Genomic DNA, 24,212 nt, shown 5'->3' on the forward strand with positions numbered 1-24,212 from the left:
TCAGTGGGTGCAGCTCATGGGCTCAAGAGCTGCAGCCCCCGGGCTCTAGCGGTGCACAAGCTCAGTTGCTTTGTGTCAGATGGGATCTTCCTGGATCAGGGATTGAACCTGTGTCTCCTGCATTGACACGTAGATTCTTTACCACTGAGCCAGCCACCAGGGAAGCCCTGGTATTATCCTTTTTTTTTTTTTTTAAGTATTGAGAGATGTTAGAGAGATTCTCATTAAGAATTTAAGAGAATTTATGTATTTGTTTCCACTTAAAAGAGTTTGTTCACCACTCAAATGTACATTCGCAAATGAACCCTCAATCTCTTTACGACAGAAAATTAAGAAATAGATGGAGCTAATCAAGCTGCACGGTTATTTTCTAATCCAGGGGCTCTTAACTTTTGTCTTGAATCTCTTTGAGACCATAGAGAAGGTAAAAAACTGCTCTCTAAAAATGGACAATTTCAGGGGTTTTTCAGGCTCACTGAAGGCCATCCAAGGTCTCGTGAGAGGACCGTGGATCTCAAGTCTTAACTCATGTTCAGTAAACCTTTAACCCTTCACCTTCTGATGCATGTAATTATCGTCAGGATGCATCCAGGAGATTTTCTCACCTGTTTCTCTATCAGTTATAGCCACTTATTTTCAGATACCACACCAGCCAGCTTCATGACTGACTGTTCAGAGGCTTCAATCTGAAAACATAACTGAGAATATGCACCAGGTTTCTAACTGATTATCTCAGACGAAGTCTTGATTATTCCTGTTAAGCCTTATGCTCTGCCAGCCCTGTGGCCAGGGCACTACCTTGGACCTTCAGTCCACTAGCTGAAACCACAATCATCATTGTCCAATTTAGCCATCACAGCATTAAAGTCTTGTCCTCTCCTTCTTCTAAAATTATACCCCAAATGTATCCTTTGGTTCCCAAAATTATATAAAATGATTCTCTTTCCACCCACAACTCCTTTTCTGGATTTCATATTCTCCAGTCTCTTCATTATTACCCAAGCAGCAGTGGTTTCAAAATAGCCCCTCTGCTGACTACTCCCAGACACTGTAAGTTAACCCTCCTCCAGGCAGAGACACACGATCAATTTCCTTTTGCTGTCAGTTACTGCTAACCTTTACTCTCAACCTGCTTCTGATTCATGAGACCTTCTCAAATGCTAGTTTCCAAAACTAGTCATTGCTTACATAGTAAAAGCAGTTCTTTTAAAGCAGCTTAAAGAGATCAGATCAAGGAAGCCTAGTGTGCTGCAGTCCATGGGGTTGCAGAGTCAGACAGGACATAGCAACTGAACAGCGAAGATATCAACTGTGAAAGCTGATATTTCAAGGCTCTGAGAATACTTTTTAATGAAAGATTTCTTACATTTTTGTTTTGTATTGTTTAGAGGATTGTTCTTTTATAAACAAATCTGAAATAATCTTTTGTTTTATCTTGTGGTGGGGAGCTTAAAATGTTTTAGACAACTGGAATCAAATTCTTTGAAATGTAGAAGGAGACAAAAGATGCTGATGTTATTTAAACATTATTCAGTGGAGGTGAATAATGCCCTGCTTTGTATATTTTATCTTTTGTAGCCTTTGTTTTTGACATATTATTCATTTATTTAGCTGTTTTATTTGTTCCTCTTTTAAGATGTAGGAGAAGAGCCAGTTGAGGGAGTGGGGTAAGACAATAAATTGAAAACAAACACATTAACTGGAAGACTCCTTAATCAGTGGTGAAATCCTTAACTCTTCTCCTGCTCAGCCACCAGGTCACTGGTAGCTAGTGCTATATCCTCCAGGCAGGAGACTGGGGGACTCCTTTCTAGAGAAACTGACTGGACCAAGAAAAGGCTATGGAGCCTGAAAGGGATCCCCGGACAAGCAGTCACCAATGACCTTTAGTGAGGTCCCCGACTTGGAGCTTCCATTGGCATTTTAGTGTCTTATTTTTAAATGTGAATAGACAAGCCAGGACACAGAAGCAACCTAGATGTCCATCGGCAGATGAATGGATAAGAAAACTGTGGTACTTATACACAATGGAGTATTACTCAGCCATTAAATAGAATGCATTTGAATCAATTCTAATGAGGTGGATGAAACTGGAGCCTATTATACAGAGTGAAGTAAGTCAGAAAGAAAAACACCAAAACAGCATACTAACGCGTATATATGGAATTTAGAAAGATGGTAATGATAAACCTGTATGCGAGACAGCAAAAGAGACACAGATGTATAGAACAGACTTTTGGACTCTGTGGGAGAAGGAGAAGGTGGGATGATTTGAGAGAATAGCATTGAAACATGTATATTATCATATGTGAAACAGATCACCAGTCCAGGTTCGATGCACGAGACAGGGTGCTCAGGGCTGGTGCACTGGGATGACCCTGAGGGATGGGATGGGGAGGGAGGTGGGAGGGGTGTTCAGGATGGGGAACACATGTACACCCATGGCTGATTCATGTCAATGTATGGCAAAAACCACTACGATATTGTAAAGTAATTAGCCTCCCATCACTTCATGGCAATCAAATGGGGAAACACTGGCTGACTTTATTTTTGGGGGCTCCAAAATCACTGCAGATGGTGACTGCAGCCATGAAATTAAGACACTTACTCCTTGGAAGGAAAGTTGTGACCAACCTAGATAGCATATTCAAAAGCAGAGACATTACTTTGTCAACAAAAGTCCGTCTAGTCAAGGCTATGGTTTTTCCAGTAGTCATGTATGGATGTGAGAGTTGGACTATAAAGAAAGCTGAGCACTGAAGAATTGATGCTTTTGAAAACTATGGTGTTGGAGAAGACTCTTGAAAGTCCCTTGGACTGCAAGCAGATCCAACCAGTCCATCCTAAAGAAAATCAGTCCTGGCTGTTCATTGGAAGGACTGATTTTGAAGCTGAAACTCCAATATTTTGGCCACCTGACGTGAAGAGCTGATTTATTGGAAAAGACCCTGATGTTGGGAAAGATTGAAGGCAGGAGGAGAAGGGGACGACAGAGGATGAGATGGTTGGATGGCATCACCGACTCAATGGGCATGGGTTTGGGTAGACTCCTGGAGTTGGTGATGGACAGGGAGGCCTGGTGTGCTGTGGTTCATGGGGTCACAAAGAGTCGGACATGACTGAGTGACTGAACTGAACTGAACTAAAATAAATAATTTATTAAAAAAAAAAAAAAACTCCGGTGGGAACATGCCAATCCCAAACTGACACACTGCTATATTTAAAATGGGTAACCAACAAGGACCGACTGTATAGCACAGGGAACTCTGTTCAGTGTTAAGTGGCAGCTTGCATGAGAAGGGATTTGAGGGAGAATGGATACATACATGTATGTGTATGGCTGAATCCCTTTGCTGTCAACCTGAACCTATCACAACATTGTTAATCAGCTGTACTCCAATATGAAATTAAAAGTTTTTTTTAAAAATGTGAATAGACAGTGAAGGTCACCAGGTTTGGAGGAAACCCTCTCATGGGCAAAGTAGAAACCAAAATATGTGAGGACTAGTATGTAAAACAAAAAAAAAAGGATAGAAAAGAAGCAGAAACATTGTAATGAGCTGAAGAAAACTCAATATGCCAGCAAATTTGGAAAACTCAGCAGTGGCCACAGGACTGGAAACGGTCAGTTTTCATTCCAATCCCAAAAGAAGGCAATGCCAAAGAATGCTCAAACTATCGCACAATTGCACTCATCTCTCATGCTAGTAAAGTAGCTCAAAATTCTCCAAGCCAGGCTTCAACAGAGGAGCCTGATGGGCTATAGTCTGTGGAGTCGTAAAAAGTCAGACGTGACTGAGCACGCACACAGACACGTCTGCTGTGGATTCTTCAGTTTTAGACTAAGCTGGGTCACTTCCTATGCTTCCGTTTGCCCTGCCCTCACCTACTTGCATGCCTCTAGTTATGGAACCTCCTTTAAATGCCTGCTTCAACTCCTTCTGCTTCTCCTGCACGTGCTGCTGAGTTCCTCCAGGCCTCACTGTGATGATACTGCCTGTGAAAGGTCTGCAGTTTTTCTTTCTCCGTTACCACTATTACTGTTAGGAGTTCAGGGTGGAGTTCAGTACCCCAGACTCCAGCTGGGAGTCTCTGACAAAGGGGACTGTAAATAAAAAAGAACTGGCTTTATTAACAGACCTGCAAGTGCCTGAAAGCACCCCAGGAAAATTTGGTAAAAAGGTGTATTAAGGAAACCAGCCAAAACCCAAGGCCATAACGGGACTTCCTACTTCTCACCCCAAAGTGAGCAGCAGAGATTACAGGGCTCGCTTCCGGTGGAGACACGGTCCAAGAGAAGCACACCTCGGGGAAGCACGAGGCCTGAACTGTGTCCCAAGTTCTCAGGCTGAAAAAATTCAGATTAACAACTCATCCTCCAGGGGTTGGGACTGAGTGACTGAACTGAACTGAAGAAAACGAAAAACCTTCCATTCATATTCACAAGAAGTAGAAGTACTGCACCCACAAAACAGGAATAAGAAAAGGGAATAATCAAAGAACAAGGAAAAGCTCTTAGAAAGTGAACCTATAACATCAGAAAATAATAATCTGATGAAGACAAAAAGGAAGATAATGAGGAAATCACACTGAAAGTAGAACAACAGAGGTGGGAAAAAAAAATGTGAGAAAAAGTAAAGAAAATCAAATGATCAGTTCAGAAGATTTTCCCTAATAGAAATTCCAAAAATAAAAGAGAAAACAGAGGGGAAAAAATATAGGAAAATCTCCCAGATCTGATTAAAAAGATCTGAAGGACATGGGTTTTCTGAGTACTTGGGATCATGAGTAGAAACCAAAACCAGGAGCACGCTGAAGCCCCTGATCCCCTGGCCTTTCCACCTTCTTACTGCTCCTGCTTTTGCCTTCCCTGGTGTCTCTTCCTCCTCGCTCCACGCCTAACATCCCTCTGCTTTCCGTCCATGGCTTCTTACCTTCTCCTCCTCCCTCTGTTCGTGGCATCCAGGCCTGTGACTGGAACCGCCTCTGCTTGTCACTGGCTCCCACACATGCATCCAGATGTTTCCCTTCAACTGTGGACCCGCCTCCTGGAATTCACTACCCTGGTACCCACCAGGCCTCATTCATATCTAAAAGTAAACTTTTATTTCCTTATCTCTTCTCTTTTTGCCTTCTATTCTAATGAGACAATAATAAGCCCATTTATCTTCCTGTATTCCCTGTTATGATAATTGAAAATGTCACCCACACAGTGTCATAAGTCAGAAACGTAGGGGTCTGAGGAGCACTGTAGTCCCTCCCATCTTCCTCACCCTCCTGTTCAATCAGTATGTCCTCCCCGGTCTTCTTGGTGATAAGCCCATGTGTCCTGAATTCCCAGGCAGCCCTCCTATTCCATCGCTCTTCTGTGTGAGGTCATTGGACATTTGAGAGGGAAATCTGTGGTGTGAAAAAGGTGAATAAAATAAACTAGTACAAAAATCAATCCTGGAGATAACTTTAAAAAACTAATTTGTATCTTCAGGTTTGAGATGATACTGCACATACAAATAAAATCAAAATACTATGAAAAGGAAACAAGAAGGAAATTTTACATGTTAAAAATATGACTGCCAAACTAAAATAATTTTATGGAAGCACTGAAAGGTAAAGTAGAGCTAAACACGTTTAGAGGGTAAAAAGACACAAAGAAGGAAAATATGAAAGTAAAAGATGACGTAAATGTCCAGGTCCAACATTCTGCTAACAGGAATTCCAGAAAAGCAGAACAGAGAAAATGAAGGGGGAGAAACTATCAAAAAGGAATAGAAATGTCCAAGATCTAGAGATGATCAATACTATACAAAATTAATAGGGTATCCTAGGTGCTGAGCAGAAATCATACAGATATAGATGACACAGATAGAGATATATAGACACAGATCATTGTGAAATTTCAGAATACCAGGGATGAAGGTTCCAAAAGCCTCTATAAAATGAAGAAAGAGTTTGCAACTACAAAGGAACATTGTCAGTATCATCAGATGTTGGAAGAAATCAAGCAATTTCTTTAAAAATTTTGGGGAATTTTTTGCCGAGCAAAACTACAAAGAGTTAGGGCAAAATCAGGTCATTTAGAGACATGTACAAGGACTCAGAAAGTTAACCTCTCTTGTAAAATCATTGTCCTTTAACTAGAAATAGCTGGTAGAATTTGTCCACATTTGCTGAATATTTGCCAATATTTTCAAAGTTCAAGGAGTTCTCTTTGCAGTGCTGTTGTATGAAATGGAACATTCTCTTTAAATGTGTAACTATATTTGTTTCTTTGTTCCTTTTTCAACACCAAACTCCATGAGCCTGATAATCTCCCTGCTTTCCTCCACCCTTTTCTTAGAATTTCTCTTGTACATGGTTTTAAAAATCTTGTCTCATAGTTGATTTCATTCTTTGTATTTTTGTCTAAATTCTGTAACTTCCACAACTTACTAGATAACTTTGTAATAGTATATGAGTATATACATAGTAGTCACACAAAATCAAAGTTGTACATTATTGAGGAAGACTTTTTTCCTAAAATATGTTTTAATTATACCAATATAGGAGCAGCATAAGTATTCCTTCTTCTCTTCCTTTTTTCCTTTTTTAGAAATTAAGAGATTTGTGATTATGTACATTGTTATAAAGTTTGCCATCTTAACTATTTCAAGTGTATAATTCAGTGGCATTAATTACATGTGCGGTGTTGTGCAACTGACACCACTGGTTTCAAACCCCCTACAGAGACTCCATAACCGCTTAGCAGTAGCTCCATTTTTCCCTTTCTCACAGCTCCCAGTAACCACTATTCCTTCTGTCTTGATTAATTTGCCAAATCTTTCTTATTCAGCACTACTAAATACAGATAAGATTTATTATGTAAACTTTCTCTTTGCAATATTTGGATGTCACTATAGTATCTGTAATCTATTGTGGCATTACAATTTGCCCCAAAACTTAGTGCCTTGAAACAACAATAGCTGTGTATTTTTTCTCATGGTTTCTGTGGATAAGGAATCCAGCCCGGGTACAATGGAGATGACATGTCTGCTTCCTCAGAAGTGGGGCCTTTGCTGGTCGATCCCAAGACTGGGAGCTGGAATCTGAAAGCTTCTTCACTCACATGTCTGACAGCTGATGTTGACCATCGTTGGGGGGCCCATGTGCGGCTGAAGAGTTGAATGCCCATATGTGGTTTCTCTGGTGTGGCCTGGGCTTCCCCACAACACGGTGGCTGTGTTCCAAAGGCTAGTGTCCCTCCCGAAAGATAAGGAGAAGGGGAGAGTGCCAGAAGCCCTGTTAGCCTCGGTGACCGAGCCTCGGAAGTCACACAGCAATGCTTTCACGGCATTCTGCTGACTGACACTGTTACAGAGGTCCACCCAGGTTCTAGGAAAGGAACACAGACCCCACCTCTACATGTAGGTGTGTCACTGTGACAGTGTGAGACAAGTGTGTGAAACGGGATAAGAATTGGCCATTTTTGGAAGTGCAGTCTGCCACAGCGTGTGTCCACCATGTACCCAATTCAGGCCTTAGCAGGACTTCTCTAAAATTAACTCCTTTAATTTACCTTAACTGCTGGATAATCAGCTGTGGAAATGGCTGTTATCCTTTCTCTTAATTAGGAGGTTGAAATTTACACATCAAAAAGAAGATGGAAAACATGAGATCGTGAAGTTGCTGCTTTTAGAAAAGAGAAATCTGTTTCTTAGAAACAAGATAATTATTAAACTATCTCTATTAAAGAAACTGTTCTAATTCATATCTTTACTGCTATTTGAAAATATTCCTTGGTCAGGAAACTATTTTAATATGAAAAATATATTGTTTATGAACATTGTTTGTGTTTATAGTTTGGGCATGAAAACATTTTTCAAGTCTTGACTGACTTGAAGTATTTAAACACACAATTGCTTCCTTTCCCTGTCATACATCTAGAGGCCAAAGTCTATTTTTATTATATGACTTCTATAGCCAAGTGACCCAACTTTCTAATGCTTCAGTGTTGTCATTTGAAATTTGGGAAGAGTAATACTACCTGCCTCACAGAGCTAGGATGAGGATTAAATGAGTTGATATACATAAGATGCTTCACACGTTGTAAGTGCTAAAAAAGTTAGACACAAAGTATATGGAGACAGTAGTGGTATTCTACATGTATGTATATATGAAGAGTCATCACAGGGCTGAATTCATTTCCAATAGGGTATTCAAAAGATAGAGGAATATGGTTAACGACAAGTTTGTTAAGCTATTTCATTTAGGAAGAACACACTCAGTAGCCTCTTAATTTAATAACTTTGTTTTTTCCTAGTTTGAAAAAGAAAAACAGCATGATATTCGATCATTCTTTCTACCAAACGCTAAGAAAAGACAGTTGGAGACCTCCTGTGATGAATCAAGGGTATCCCAGGAGAAAAATACTATAGTGCCAGCAGACCCTGGAAAAACAGCTACAAGAGGTGATGAAAGTGATCTTGAACCTGAAGCTAAAAAGCTGAAATCGGTCGCCATCGATGACCCTCGCAGGCCCCCCAAGGAGAAACCCTGCCGGCCTGGGCAGGCCGAAGCTCGGCTCGCGGTCGGGGCCTGCAAGGCCAAGGCCCAGGCCACTAGCCTAGCCCTTCGTGGTGAGGGCTGGCAGTGTGCTTTCTGCACCTACATCAATAACTCAGTGTTACCCTACTGTGAAATGTGTGAGAACCCGCGGGGCGGTGCTGGTGAGTACCTGGAGGGCAACTGTGAGGCGGGTAGCAGTGGTGTCTTCAGATAACCTGTGTGTTTAGAGACAGCTGCTGTCATCAGAGATCCACGCCTGGTTCCGACTTCAGCGTTTAAGCTGGAGGAAGAGCTTCATATAGTGAAGACTGTGAATTTATCCCCTTGTGGAATGCGAAAAGCTCCCAGTTCTGTCAAGAATGTATATCCCCCAGCGTCTGTGACATGGCATTAATTTGGCACAAATGGACATTTCTGATTAATGCCAGCAGGATGTGAATTCAGTGGGCAGGAATAGAAGCTCTGTTGCTATGGCAGCAAATATGCCTTATAGCCATAGACCTGCTGTTTTCTTTCCTCTGTAGATAATACTTGTTTTTAAAGAAACTGTAGATTATTTTGTTTGAACAGCAGAATGAATCGAATGCGGCTTCTTCGCCTACTGAAATATTTATTGTGCCATGTTTCTCCCATGACAAATCATAAAAATTCCTCTATTGATCTTCTTTTAAGAACCAAATCTCACGTCTGTTTTATGAGTTTATTCTTTTCTAAAACATGCTATTTAAAACTAGAAATCATAAACATACCTCAGAGTATGTTTTGCTTGCGTGATATGATATGCTTGCTGGTGTTTTATTTTTGAAGTGATTATTAACAACTGTGGTTATCTTAAGAAAACATCATCAGTATTCCTTTGTTTCTAGTTTTAGAGACCATTTTTATGGTAACTAAAAATGCCAAGTGGATGGTTTTAGAAACTAGAAGAAATTATAAATAAAATCTTATCAAAGTGTGTAATGATTATACACACTTTCCCATCATATGTGAATTCCTCAGAGTCTTGACATTAACAGAGACTCAGCAAAGATAGAAGCTCTAATGCTCCAGTTCCTTCCTGCTTGCCTTGCTCTCCTCTGCCTAAATTTTGATGAAAGAAAATGTAATCAGTAGCTGAGCCTTTCCTCCTTTGATTCTGGGTGTTCCTCCCAAAACTGACAAGTCTGCCATCTGGGTGATTATATTTGTAACGTGGACACCTGTTGTCTATGAACTAAATTGGAGCCACAAGCTTATCCCATATAATATCTCCCACAATTTGCATTATCTCATTCAATTTCCAACTGCTACAGGCAATAAAAATAAAGTATCTCATGACTACAATGTAATATTAGTTCACACAAAGTCTATAAATTGAATGACTGAGCAATAAAAATCATGGTTTAATAGGGTTTTATAAGTTCTGACTTTTCTTTATGATACCAAGAGCAACAATGAAGATTTCTAGAACCATGATTTAATAAGCAAACTGTCAAGCAGTCTAAAAAAACAAAACACCTTTTGTGAATATGAAACAATCTGATTTAAGAACAATACATATTCCAAGTAACAGTGATAGTGTTGATATATGATAGTTTTAATTATTAGATTAATACTACTACAGTTTGACATAATCATTTCCAACCTTGATCTGGATGCATCCCAAAAATTAAAAAGCAGAATTCCAATTCATCTAAATTTTAAAATCGATACCTGCTATGTAACACTTGAGGAAACAGTGAATTCAAAACATTAAATGAGCGATATTAGGATACAGGACTGGAAAGTCTTATAAAGTTGCTAACTAGTGGTCTCTAATACGTTAGCTAGTACATTAATTTGCTGTAATGTACATTGAATACTTGCTGTTGTTCAGTCACCAAGTCGTGCCTGATTCTTTGTTGACCCCATGGACTGCAGCATGCCAGGCTTCCCTGTCCTTCACGGTCTCCCAGAGTTTGATCAGATTCATGTCCATTGAGTCAGTGATGGCATCTAACCATCTCACCCTCTGTCATCCCCTTCTCCTTTTGCCTTTGATCTTCCCCAGCATGAGGATCTTTTCCAGTGAGTCAGCTCTTCTCATCAGGTGGCCAAAGTATTGGAGCTTCAGCCTCAGCATCAGTCCTTCCAATGAATATTCAGGGTTGATTTCCTTTAGGATTTACTAGTTTCATCTCCTAGCTGACCAAGGGACTCTCAAGAGTCTTCTCCAGCACCACAGTTCAAAAGCATGATCACTAGAGTTGTCAGTATATAACATTTCTCTTGTGCTTTGTCCTTGACATCTATTGCTTATCCTCTGCATCTGATACTTCATACTCCCAGATTTGTATCTCTCATTTGAATTCCAGATTGGATGTATGCAGTGACCTACATAACATCTCCACCTGGATGTCTAAAGGGTACCTCAAGTTTAACATGTCCAAAATGAAATTCTTGATTTATAGTCACTACATCTAACAGCAAAGCTTCTCTTGCCCTGTCTTCCCTACGTTGTGCTAAAAACCTGAGGCAGCGTCTTTGGCTCTTCCCTGTCCTCCCGTCTTCATGAAGTTCTGCTAGTGTGACCTTTACAAAGTGCCTGATGCCAGTCCCTACATCTTCACTGCTGCCATCACAGTGGAAGCCACCAGCATCTCTCTCTCAAGCCTCCCTGAGGCTGGTCATTCTCTCCACAGAAGACGGAGGGAGCCTTTAAACCTTAGATCATGACATTCCTGTGCTTACAGCCCTTTAATGGCTTCCAGTGACACTAAGGCTCTAGGCCAAGAATACAGGCCCCCTGGGCCAGGCTTCCCAGATCCCTGAGCAGCTCTCAGCTCCAGGGAGCCTCCCACCCCATCCCCTTACTCACTTAATTCTCTTTAGCAGAAAAGATCCTATTTGTTTGCCTGTTTATCTCTGCCCTTTGGAATGGAATCTCTAGGAAGCAGGGACCTTTCTGAGTGGTTCCCTCTGCCTTTCCAGCACCTAGAGTGGTAGATGGTGATCCCCAATAAATGTTTAGAAAGAAGGAACAGATGTTGCTGACTGTTCCTTTTTGTACAGCTCAGCTGTGACATGTTTAAACTCTACTTTCTGTACTGGCTTTAGGGTACACAATGACTTTAGCTAAATATTATTTAGCTAAATATTATTTAGTGTAAATTATTTGTTTTTCATAAATTATTTTGTTTGTTGTTCAAATTTGTTCCACAAATAGATAGCCTCAGCCACACCCAGAATAAAAACAAAAACGAGAAAGATGATTCTCAGGACATCTCCAAAAAAATTCAGACTAGTTCTGATGGGGAGAAACAAGTCCTGGCACATTCAGCACCTGAACCGTTAGCTGAGAGCAAGGAAGAAATTTCAACAACTGAGAGTGAAGACAGACTCACCCCCCAGCCAAGTGATGGTAAGTCTTCTTTCCATTTCCAAGTAATAACCATATGCTTGGACGTGGAACACTGTTAATAGGTTTGCGATTACTACCTTGTTCCAGGTTCCTTGTATTCCCTTTTATATTAAAAATACCAAGCATTTGTAACTACATACATAAACACCAGATGGCTAGAAAAGCAGAGCTGTTAGCATTCAGGTGTTAGAGAGAGCTAAACTCATATGGGCTACATGTGCTATCTCCGGCCTGTTGCCCACCAAGCTTCCACGAAGCTTGGCCCATTCTTGCAGTGAGAGCATGGTTTTGATATTTGGGGGTTCTTTTGGACACCATGGATTGCTATAAGATTGACAGATGATTGACAGCACTTGGGAGATCATTAATCCTTTACAAGTGAATTTCTTTTATTTTTTATTATTTCTGGTTGCACTGGGTCTTTGTTGGTGCATGTGGGCTTTCTCTAGTTGCAACAAACAGGTTGGGGCTTCTCTCCATTGTGGTGTGCAGGCTTCTCCTTGCGGTGGCTTCTCTTGCTGTGGAGAACAGGCTATAGGCACATGGGCACAGCAGTTGCAGCGTGCAGGCTCAAGGGTACAGGCTCAGTAGTTGTGGTGCACGGGCTTAACTGCTCTGCGGCATCTGGAATCTTCCTAGACCAGGGATCAAACCTGTGTCCCCTGCACTGGCAGGCGGATTCTTATCCACTGTACACCATGAAACCCATACACGTGAATTTCTTTTAAGTGGTTACAATTAATCGGCATATTTTATATTTAGAGTTTTGAGGGTTGTTGTTTTTTTAAGTAAAATGTTTTCAAGGAACATAATTTCCAGACTATGTGAATCATGACCAACCAACCATGTAGTGTCTCAGGTTTATTTACTTCTTTCATTGATTCCATTCATTCTTTATGGCTGCAGTGGTTGGCAAATACCAGCCTGCATGTCATCCATCACAATCTTTATGGGCCAGCTGGCAAAAGACTGAGTACTCTGGGGTTATTTTCTTTGTTACTCAGTTTGTGACCATAGTAGCCAACAGGTTGATGTCTCATTATAACAACCACAAAGTGTTCGGGATGGATTGTCAGAGTTTTTCTTTTAAGTTAGTTGCCATTAAACATAGATATAGTTTAGAGTTGGATTCACTCTAGTTTATAGTTTAGAGTTGGATTCACTCTAAAAAAATAAAAGTGTTAGTCACTCAATCAGATCCAACTCTTTGCAACCCCATGGACTGTAGCCCACCAGGCTCCTCTGTCCATGGAATTCTCCAGGCAAGAATACTGGAGTGGGGTGCCATTCCCTTCCCCCAGGGCTCTTCCCATCGGCAGGCAGATTCTTTACTGTCTGAACCACCAGGGAAGTTAAACATAGATATAATTCGGCGTTGGATTCATAGCTCTAAAATGAAATGTTTATTAAGTATTTCTAAACTCTAGGCGTCTTCCTTTCTTCTGTACTCAGCTTTCCTTTCCTCTAATTCCTCAAGGTCTTCCCAAAACTATCTCACAATAGATTCTGTTCAGCTCTGTTAACTTTAACGGCCTTTAAGCAGACAGTCTGGACTCAGGCGTTTTGTCTCTGGTTCCCTTGTGTGTACTGTGACAGTGCCCCCAGTGAGGATGAAACCATTGCTCTCGGACAGTGTCCAGGTCAGTGAACAAAACGTCAGACCCAGAATCGGCGACTGGCAGTTGTCATCAGCTGGGCCATGATGCTGTCCATCTACAGCAGGGAAATACTTGCTTGTTAGTTACAGATTGGTCCCTTGATGAAGATGTATGTTAGCTTTACTTACACATTCTTTTCAAAAATCACCAGACTTTTAGAAATTCTGTTCTGCTGGTGAAATCTGCATTGGCCTCATCCATAGACAATGCTAGTATTTTCCCCTACACCTATTCCCTCTTCTTTTTTTCTTTCTTTACGTCTCAGATCACTGGGCTGCAGAAGTGATATTCTTTACATCTGCCCACTAACACATATTTCCTTGAAAAACAAGAAGGAGAAGGGACATTATAGTAAAATGCTTCTACTCACGTATGCTCTTTTAGAACCAGAGTGGTGTATGCCACTCTGGAATTGTGGCTTCATTCTAACTGGAATTCTAAGGGTCTGGAAGGAAGGCCGTATCTTCAAAAGATACTATCTGGTGTTTGGAACCATTAAATTATACTTCGTGGAAAAAAATGAAAAGAAAAATACATTCCCTGATGTAACTAGTAGCTACCAAAAAACATCAGCTGATTTGGAGTTGTTCTCATAAGGCTTTTTGTCAAAGAGTGACTTCTGATCTTTAAGTATTAACAATAGTTATTCAAATCTGGAGACGATGATTATTATAGGCACTTATTTTATGTACATTAAGAAAGAAAAAGATGGGACTTCCCTGGCGATGTAGTGGGTAGCAGCCCACCTGCCAAGCAGGGGATACAAGTGAAATCTCCAGTGTGGGAATATTCCACGTGCCCTGGGGCAACGAAGCCCGTGGGCCACAGCCATTGAGCCCATGGACTAGAGCCTGTGCCCACACAAGAGAAGCCGGCCCAGTAATAAGCCTGGGCACTGCAGCTGGAGAGCAGCCCCCAGTTGCCGTAACTCGAGAGAAGCTTGCTCAGCAACGAAGACCCACAGCCAAAATAAAGAAACTGCCAGTTTCGCTGTGACACAGTGACTGGGTATTCCTCCAGTGATGCATGTTTGCTTCTTTAATAAATTTACGCTTTCTCATCCTGTATGCAAGTTTTTGATGTACATGATAACTTTTCATTTCAATCTCAAACCATAGTAAAACATTTTGAAGACATTTTGAAGGTAAACAAAATCAACCCTCAGAAATGACAATGCATATATCTCAAGTGTAGTGTCGAAGTGCCAACAGTGTTGCAGTTATGACTAAGCTCATGCTCAGGCAGGGAAAACTACCTTATGGCTGTCACTTAGCCAACCATGGTTGTAAAATGCCACGGCTGTTGACTGGAAAACATGCCAATTTCAGAGATATTGAAGTGTGGGGAAAGCATACATTTTTGAATTTATGAAATATGGGGATAATCCACAATCTAAGTTTGTAAAGTGACTGATGTCTCGATTAGAAATATTCAAATAGGTGATACTAAAGATAAATCATAGACTTGTAGATCTGGAAAAATACTTTAAAGGGCCACTGGGAACCATGGCAGAAGTTAAGAGCATAGGCTCTGGAGCCAGATTACTGGGCTCTGCTACCAGTGGCCTTGGGCAGGTTAACGTGCCTTGCTTCCCCTCCTCTGTAAGATGCACAACTTGTTTCTGAGAGGTGTTCATATAAGTACTTAGACCAGTACCAGGCACATTGTAAGTGCTTGATAAGTGCTAACTAATTATTTAGATCTGCTTGGATAACCCTATCCTTTCTGCAGAATATATTGGTCAGTAGGACTGAGAAAAAAATTAACAGAGATGGTGAGAAAGACGTCTTGTTCACTCATATCCTTTTGTGAATGTGAGGCACCGGGCCATAAGGCATCAGTCATTTAAGTGGCCCTCCACATAGCAGTCTTGCTATGGATAATCAAAATGGTGTTCATTTGGTCTCAACTTAAACCCTCTGTAGCAATAGGGATAGATTCTAGACTCCTTCAAGACTGATAAGGACTCTTTCAGGGTAGGAAAATCTCCCTTATGCCTAGTGGTTATCTTCTTTTTTAAGTAAATGCTGAATTTCTTTTTTTTTTCTTGTTGGATCATGAGCAAAAGTTCCAAAGCAACTGTTACCATATAAGCCAGTGTGCTCTTAGATCACCTGCCATGTTTATTTCATGCCCAGGTACATGTTCTTTGTCAAATGTGCTGATACATTTGATATAACTCTTTCATCATCCTAACCCACACAGGATTAAAGTAAGCTGTTCTGGGTAGAGGGTAGATCTGCCTTCAGGTTCTTTTTTATCTTCTTCATTAGAACAGTTGAAGAACTGGCCAGTGTATGATACCCTGATGTTTTGTGCAAGTAAGAATACTGACCGGATTCACATCTATACTAAGGTAGGCATCATGTGGCTTCTGGAAACATACACAAGGCTTCCTTTTTTCATGTTCCAATGGAGATAATTTTATTAGCAGTGAGATGGGTAGTGAGTTCTTTTCCTACTTAAAGCTAATTCTCAGATTCCTCTGTTAAATCTAAAGACAAAGAGTGGCAAACAGCATGGTGGTTAAAGAGTGTGCAGACTCCAGGGCCAGGGTGCTTCAGCTCAGATCTGCTGCTGACTGTGGGGTCTTGTGCCTGCTTCCTCAGCTGTAAGATATGGAGCAGTTGTTGCCGGGACAAAGTAAGCTGATTCCTGGGAGGCCCTTAGCACCCTGCCTGGCCCTGGTGAACTCTCACTCCGAGTTGCCTCCTGCACTGATCCTGCAGCAGCTGCAGCAGTAACAGAAGCCTAAGCCTGCCCACACTTGCTGAGTAAACTCTAGGAAGCTTCAATAGCATGACTGCTCATGGCCTGGGTTAGCAGCGCTCAAACTTTTCAGTCACAGGACCTCTCAGCACTCCTAAAATTTGTTGGGGACCCAAAGGTTATGTTGTTGTTGTTTAGTCATTAAGTCGTGTCCAACTCTTTTGCAACCCCATGGACCATGGCCCACCAGGCTTCTGGTCCATGGGATTTTCCAGGCAAGAATACTGGAGTGGGTTACCATTGCCTTCTCCAGGGGATCTTCCCGACCTAGGGATGGAACCCATGTCTCCTGAATTGGTAGGTTCTTTACCACTGAGTCACCAGGGTAACCCCATGTGGGTTATATCTCTTGGTATTTACTGTATTTGAAACTAAAACAGAAACACTTTAAAATATTTATCCATGTGAAACTAACAATAATAGGGCTTACCTGGTGGTGCAGTGGATGAGAATCCGCCTGCCAATGCAGGGGACACGGGTTCAATCCGTGGGTCAGGAAGATTCCGCATGCCGTGGAGCAGCTAAGCCTGTGCTGCACAACTAACGAGCCTGCAAGCTCTCTAGAGGCTGCAAGCATCAGCTGCCAAGCCCGTGCGCTGAAGCTACTGAACACCATGCGCCTGGAGGCTGTGCTCCGCCACAAGAGAAGCCGCCACAGTGAGAAGCCTGTGCCCCGTAAGAGCAGCTTCCACTCAACACAACTAGAGAAAAGCCCAGTGCAGCAGCGAAGACCCAGCACAACCAAAAATAAAGGAATAAATAATAATTAACAAGCTAGCAATAATAAACCCATTGCATACTTATATAAGAAGCATATCTCTGTGAAAAATAATTATAATTTCCAAAACAAAAATAATGTTTAGTGAAAAGAGTGGCATTGTTTTATACCGATAGCAGTTTCTCCTGAAGTCTTAATAGAAGATGGTGGGATTCTCAGATCTGCCTCTGCGTGGAAGACTTCCCTGGACATTCCTAAGAGAATAACAGTGGAAAAGGCAAATGGTGTTGCACTAGTATTATAAAATTTACATCTCTCTGGATCTTCTGAACGGTCTTGGAGACCATGTGAGAATCTTTGGCCAAGGTTCACTAGTATGAGTATTTGAGAAAAAAAAAATTCCTGAGATTTATGAACACTTTTGCTTGATCTACAGTTTCAAGCTTCTAATCTTTACATGAATCATAAAATAGGATTTGTGAGTTTTTAAACACATGGGCCATTCTATTGAAATAATGTCATTTTAAAGATAAGTTAGGTTGGGCCTGCCCAAACTCAATTATGGGTTTTCTGCTAAACCAAATTATTAAATACAGATAGATGCTGCACCATGTAACAATCTTTAGTTCTAACTGAATATTAGAAGATACTGCTAGAAGATTAGGAGATGGCTAGGATCATGAATACCAGAAGCTCCAAGCAGCCTCCACTGTGGGACCACTTCCAAGAGCGACTCAAGAATGAAAATAGGCAGGACACATTTCCCTTAAAGGCTTCAGCCTTGGTCTGCCATGTGGAACTTCTAGACTCGGGGAGCACCAAGAAGACCCCGCTGCTCTAGAGACAGGTCTAAGTATCTGAGCCACCTCCTGCCCTTCGTGAGACCATCACCTAAGAATAACAGAGAATGGCTCTCCCAGGGGCTAGAAGGTCAAGAATCTAGAAGGCAGACCCCAGGCAGAGCACACATACAAATCCAGAAGCCCTTAAACTTCTTACTGTATACAGTAAAGGCTCTGTATCCTGGATCATCATGTCAGGGTATTTCCTCCTCTGGTGGAGAGTGGAGAGAAACTGCAAATGGTAGAGGGTAGAGGGTGCCTTCGTCGTAGTTCAGTTGCTAAGTCGTGTCCTACTCTGTGACCCCATGGACTGCAGCACGCCAGGCTTCCGTGTCCTTCACCATCTCCCAGAACTCTGCTCAAACTCAGGTCCACTGCATCAGTGATGCCATCCAACCATCTAATCCTTTGGTGCCCCCTTCTCCTGCCCTCAATCTTTCCCAACTTCAGAGTCTTCCAATGAGTTGGCTTTTTGTATCAGGTGACCAAAGTATTGGAGCTTCAGCTTCAGCACCAGTCCTTCTCATGAGTATTCAGGGTTGATTTCCTTCATGATTGACTGGTTTTATCTCCTTGCTGTCCCAGGGATTCTCAAGAGTTTTCCCCAACCGCATAGTTTGAAAGCATCAATTCTTCGGCACTCAGCCTTCTTTATGGTCCAACTCATATCCGTGCGAGAACCCCCTGAGCAGTATGAAAAGCAGTGTGCCTGCCACCAAGCAAATACTGCAGCCACCTTCCTGACCTCACTCAACAGTCTTGAGTGCATTTTTACCACTCTTCTAAATACTTACGTGTCCCCTTGCCATGAAACATTATTCAATCAATTTTCTAAACCAGAGACACTAAGCAGGTCAAATGTCAACAGGGATTTTCACAGCTACAGCAGAGTTCAGAAGAAAGCTTTTCTGTTCACCTTATGAGACCTGAAATAAAATCTAGAAACAGAAATTCATATAAAAACCCCCATTCAGTGCCTAAAAGAACACTCTTTAAAAGGAAGAGCAGTGACAGACGTTTAGCATCTTACGTCATGTTAATACTATACCTCTAAACTGTTCACTTCAGCCAGAACCCCAGCCAGAATAACAATTACACATCGGAACTTTTAATCACTATGTAAGTACTTTTTGTGTATTTTTCTTTCCCCAGAGTGACTGTGGTAACTGTAACATTTCTTTCTGGCTGAGAGAATTAGACAGAATATGGGTTCAACTTTTGTTTATACAGTAGATATCTATATACAGAGATTCTTCTTTTGCTTTATAAAAAAAAATACTTCATGTTTGACTGATGACACCTCTCTACATGGTATGGCTTACCCTTAGACCAAATGTAGTGGTGGCTCTCAGAGGGCCTGGCCCCCTCCTGGGCTCCGTATCCTCTCAGTGGGGGCAATATGGGTGGAATCTTGTCTGGAATCAGCTGCCTCAGTTTATCAGTTTAGAAGACTGGGCATGAAATGCAGTAATAGCATTCTTTACTTTTAAAATATTTATTAGTGCCTACAGACAAAATGGATTAATACTGACTTCCTCATCTATAATCAGGATGGAAACCAGATGAACTGTAATTTCATTCCTTTGGATATAAAATTAGACCTGTGGGAAGATTTACCAGCAAGCTTTCAGCTGAAACAAAATCGTTCCCTGGTAAGAACCATCCTGCACATTTGTTCTGAATGAAAATTTGTTGAGTAATTTTAAAGACCATTTTTGAGTTTGATAAAAGCAGAGCAGCTTGTGGCCTGCTGCAGAGTCAGATCACTGGGTGCACTTTAATCAGTCCAAGCAGTGCCTACGAATTACCAGGATAAACGTGAAATCTGTTACCCTGGTGAACGATCACACCTCGGGCTGCTGTTTCTGTGGGTAGACTCATCCTCACATCATTTATTTTCTCATTCACAGGATTAGCAGCTGTGAGGTTGGTATCTGACAGAATCACACTTTATCTTTGTTGGTTAAGTTCTAACACTGACGAGCTCTGAGAGCAGGAATAACACCATGTGGGGGGACTCCATTCCTTATGGGAAGCACCAGGGTGCAGCCACAGGTCATGTACCTGCTGGGGAGGCCTTAGTTCTGATCTGTGCTGATTGAGCTTCACTGCTAAGGAGGGTCCAGCGTGTTTGGGGGCTGAGCCAGCATGCAGCATAGTGCTGTTTACAAGAATGCAGTGATTATGTTTTTGCATTTGAGCAGAAATGAAAACATTGGCTGTGGTCAGCTGCACTCATCTTAAAAGAAAAGGTAGCCATGAGCTGTTTTCTTTGGTGTCATCTAATGCTGATGCTCAGATTACCAGAAAATAGCCAATTATGTATAATTGACTAATAAGTAAGAGTAACAGTAGCCCTAATGAAATGTCCCAGATTTATTATTGACAGCTTTTTTTCCGTGAGAGTTTAGGCAGTCAGGTACAAACCACGCCCAGATATTGCACTGTCACCACAAGATCCACTGTCCCCAAGATCCAGTTTTGCCTCGGCCACTGTTGGGGTATGTGTCCTTTTGGTGTCAGTGAGCACGTTATTGCTGTTGGTCTCTGTGCATGAGGGACATGTGCTGAGTGTCCTAAATGGTGTCTGTAGAGAGCTGATGGCTTGGAAGAGACCTCTGCAGAACTGGCCATAGATGGTTCACAACAAAGGTAGGAAAGCTGCATCAAACTGAAGAAAACCTTAAACTGTGAGACTCAGCCTGTTTGGGGTTATAATAAAACATCTGTTCTCAGATGCTATACGTAGCCTCACTTTCAAAGGAAGATGCCCGGCGAGCTCTACACTCTTTTCATTATCTCATTTTCCACCAGATCTTGAGGTTTGTTCGCGAATGGAGTAGTCTAACTGCCATGAAGCAGAAGATAATCAGGAAAAGCGGGCAGCTGTTCCGCAGTCCAGCTCTGGCTCTGGAAGAGATCGCAAAGCAGCAAACCAAACAAAACAGCACTAAGAGGTATGAGCTGTCTTTCTTCATTTTGTATTTTATTGTTTCTCACAGTTTTTTCTACAGGAGTGTCAGACATTGTATGTGACCACTAACAAAATTCTGATGGATTAAGAGAATATGATACATAAAAAGACAGCGTATTTTGTAGCAACATAATTAGATATTTTGTGAATTTGGTCACATCTGCTGGGGAAAATCAGAGTGTCTGGATCTTGCTCATTCTGAGTCCTGCTCATCAAGAGAGAGGCCAGACTCACAGGTTAATTGTGCTCTTGGGACATGAATCTTGGGTGCGATACAGTGTGGTAGCTGCTTCTGTTTGATGTACCACCACCCAAGTAGGCTGTGCATGTGTGCTCAGCTGCATCTGACTCTTTGTGACCCCAGGCGCCCACCAGGCGCCTCTGTCCATGGGATTTTCCAGGCAAGAATACTGGAGTGGGTTGCCATTTCCTCCTCCAGGGGATCTTCCCAACCCAGGAATCGAACCTGTGTCTCTTGTGTGTCCTGCACTGGCAGGAAGGTTCTTTACTACTGCACCACCTGGGAAGCCCCTACTAGGGGAAGGTGGCAATTATCATGCCCATGATTGGAAACAAACTAATAGGAAAGGTTGAATATCTCAGGTTTGTAACTGTTTCACCTTCATCATAACAGTTCAGTTCAGTCGCTCAGTCGTGTCCGACTCTTTGCGACCCCATGAATTGTAGCATGCCAGGCCTCCCTGTCCAGCACCAACTCCTGGAGTTCACTCAGACTCACATCCATGGAGTCGGTGATGCCATCCATCCACCTCATTCTCTGTCGTCCCCTTCTCCTCCTGCCCCCAGTCCCTCCCAGCATCACAGTCTTTTCCAATGAGTCAACTCTTCGCATGAGGTGGCCTAAGTACTGGAGTTTCAGCTTTAGCATCATTCCTTCCAAAGAAATCCCAAGGCTGATCTCCTTCAGAATGGACTGGTTGGATCTCCTTGCAGTCCAAGGGACTCTCAAGAGTCTTCTCCAACACCACAGTTCAAAAGCATCAATTCTTTGGTGCTCAGCTTTCTTCACAGTCCAACTCTCACATCCATACATGACTACTGGAAAAACCATAGCCTTGACTAGATGGACCTTTGTTGGCAAAGTAATGTCTCTGCTTTTGAGTATGCTATCTAGGTTGGTCATAACTTTCCTTCCAAGGAGTAAGCGTCTTTTCATTTCATGGCTGCAGTCACCATCTGCAGTGATTTTGGAGCCCAAAAATATAAAGTCTGACACTGTTTCCACTGTTTCCCCATCTACTTGCCATGAAGTGATGGGACCGGATGCCATGATCTTCATTTTCTGAATGTTGAGCTTTAAGCCAACTTTTTCACTCGTTTCTTCACCTGCCAGTCATCTGCATATCTGAGGTTGTTGTCTCATCCCCATGCTGCTTCCTCCAGCCCAGCGTTTCTCATGATGTACTCTGCCTTTCAAATCTCTACACGCTCCCTTTCCTTTCTCAGCAGCAGCAGCAGCATCTTTGCCTCACAGAGACATCCCCTTGTGTGATATGAAATCCCCAGTCTCTGTAGACTCTTTGTCAGTGTGAAGCAAAGATCCTCAGGAAAAGCGGGCAGCTGTTCTATAGCCCAGCTCTTGTTGTGGAAGAGATCACAAAGCACCAAACCAAGCAGCACTATTGGCAGGAAAAGGCCCTTTCTTTAGCTCTCGCTTTCTTCATATACCTGTAATATCTTCATCCTCACATCCAGCATTTTTATCATCTCTAGCTTTTTCTATGCACATGGGTGACAAAAATCCATTAACTGTATCTAATACAGTTGGTTAAGTATATTAAATCCTCATACTGTGAAGACCTCTTCTACTGTCTCAAAATATCATATGTGAGAACATGGAAAATCGTTAAGGGTAAAAATAAGTGTATAAAAAGCTTGTTGTGTTCAGTTGCTCAGTTTTGTCTAGCTCTTTGCAGCCACATGGACTGCAAAGCTCACTAAGCTCCTCTGCCCATGGGATTTCCCAGGCAAGAATACTGGAGTGGCTGCCATGCCCTCCTCCAGAGGATCTTCCCGGCCCAGGGGTTGAACTCACATCTCCCACATCTCCTGCATTGGCAGGCAGATTCTTTACCACTGGTGCCACTTGGGAAGCCTGTGAAAAAAAAAAAAAATGGATGGAGACACAAATATATGTAATTGCTATTAGTGACGTAGTGGGGAAGATAGCTTAGGAACTGGTGTCAGAGGTTTTTCTAACACATGGTTCTCAGCTGGAGGCAGTTTCTTCTGTGGTTGCAATCTTAGGGGTCATTTTTTAGATTTTTCTGATTAGGGGATACAGCTGAGACCATCTATTGGGTTGAGGCCTGGGGTACTGCCAAAAAGCCTGCAGGGAACAGGGCCACTCTTCCCAACAGTTACCTGTTTCACAGTGTCCCTGGTGCCACTGCTGCGAGATCTGGCTCTAGACCATATGATTAGGGATTTGTGAAGATTGCAGGGACTTTACACTTCCCGCCAGGATTACAGACTCATGTGGCTAAAAATAAAGCAAGGAACCATACGTGAATGAATGAGGTCAGGTGTAAAACTAGAAAAGGATGGGGTAAGGGGTAAAACTATAGCAAATTAGAAAGTAATAACCTATCTATTGTCACCCAAATTTAGATTTAAAAATTAAACACTGTATGAGTCACGTAAAGCCCTTTGACTAGTTGGATTTATCCATGAGCTGCCAGTTTTGGACTCTTGCCTCAACTCTTTTGTACTGGTTGGCTTTTCCCATGACTATATATTACTTTATATAAAAATATACATACACACACATACCTAAGTATTGGCCTTCTCTTTACACAATCATAATTCCCTTCTTAACTGAATTTACAGCTCATTCCAGCCACTTCTAACACATCCTATTATTTCTTCTCCAGCAGACATGGAAGCACCACCTAAGAAAGACAGCTGGTCAGGGTGTAAAGGCAAAAGTCATAAAATCAGTGCAAGCCTAAGTCAGATACACAGTATTATTTATAAATATTATACATAGGTGATATATTAAAGATAAAGCTGTATTAAAAAGCAGTGGAGTAAGTAGTCAGATTTGTATTTTTTAAGAGCTCCCCCTGGCCCCAGTTGGAAGGTTAGATTGAAAGGGCAAGACTTGAAGTGGGAGACAAGTGGCATTAGCTTCCTGTTGCTGCCCTAACATATCACCCCAAGTTTAGCAGCTTAAAATAACAGGAATTTATTACCTCTCAATTTTTTCAGTCAGGAGTATGAGTTGACCCTACTTGTTTCTCTGCTCTGGATTTTATAGACTGAAAAAAAGATACTGGCTAGCTAGGTTCTTAATGATAGTCTGGGAAGG

The 24,212-nt window shown here is 41.9% G+C and overlaps 1 protein-coding gene and 1 long non-coding RNA gene across 6 annotated transcripts in view; one reads left to right on the forward strand and one right to left on the reverse strand.

The window, feature by feature from the left end:
- ZRANB3 (zinc finger RANBP2-type containing 3) overlaps window positions 1-24,212 on the forward strand; it is a 296,619-nt gene that overhangs the window by 259,010 nt on the left and 13,397 nt on the right. For all 5 annotated transcript variants that reach the window (XM_042243938.2, XM_060410091.1, XM_012138942.5 and 2 more), the window contains 5 exons: window positions 8,297-8,702; window positions 11,726-11,920; window positions 15,852-15,934; window positions 19,458-19,559; window positions 20,722-20,864. In XM_042243938.2, the coding sequence (XP_042099872.1) occupies window positions 8,297-8,702; window positions 11,726-11,920; window positions 15,852-15,934; window positions 19,458-19,559; window positions 20,722-20,864 (929 nt within the window). The remainder of the gene's footprint in view (window positions 1-8,296; window positions 8,703-11,725; window positions 11,921-15,851; window positions 15,935-19,457; window positions 19,560-20,721; window positions 20,865-24,212) is intronic.
- LOC114113192 (uncharacterized) lies at window positions 20,868-23,638 on the reverse strand. Its single transcript, XR_006058788.2, has 2 exons — window positions 23,267-23,638; window positions 20,868-22,997 (listed from the first exon to the last, which is right to left on the reverse strand). It is a non-coding gene; the product is annotated as an uncharacterized LOC114113192 (long non-coding RNA).

Source organism: Ovis aries, chromosome 2, assembly GCF_016772045.2.
Source record: "Ovis aries strain OAR_USU_Benz2616 breed Rambouillet chromosome 2, ARS-UI_Ramb_v3.0, whole genome shotgun sequence".
NCBI lineage: Eukaryota > Metazoa > Chordata > Mammalia > Artiodactyla > Bovidae > Ovis > Ovis aries.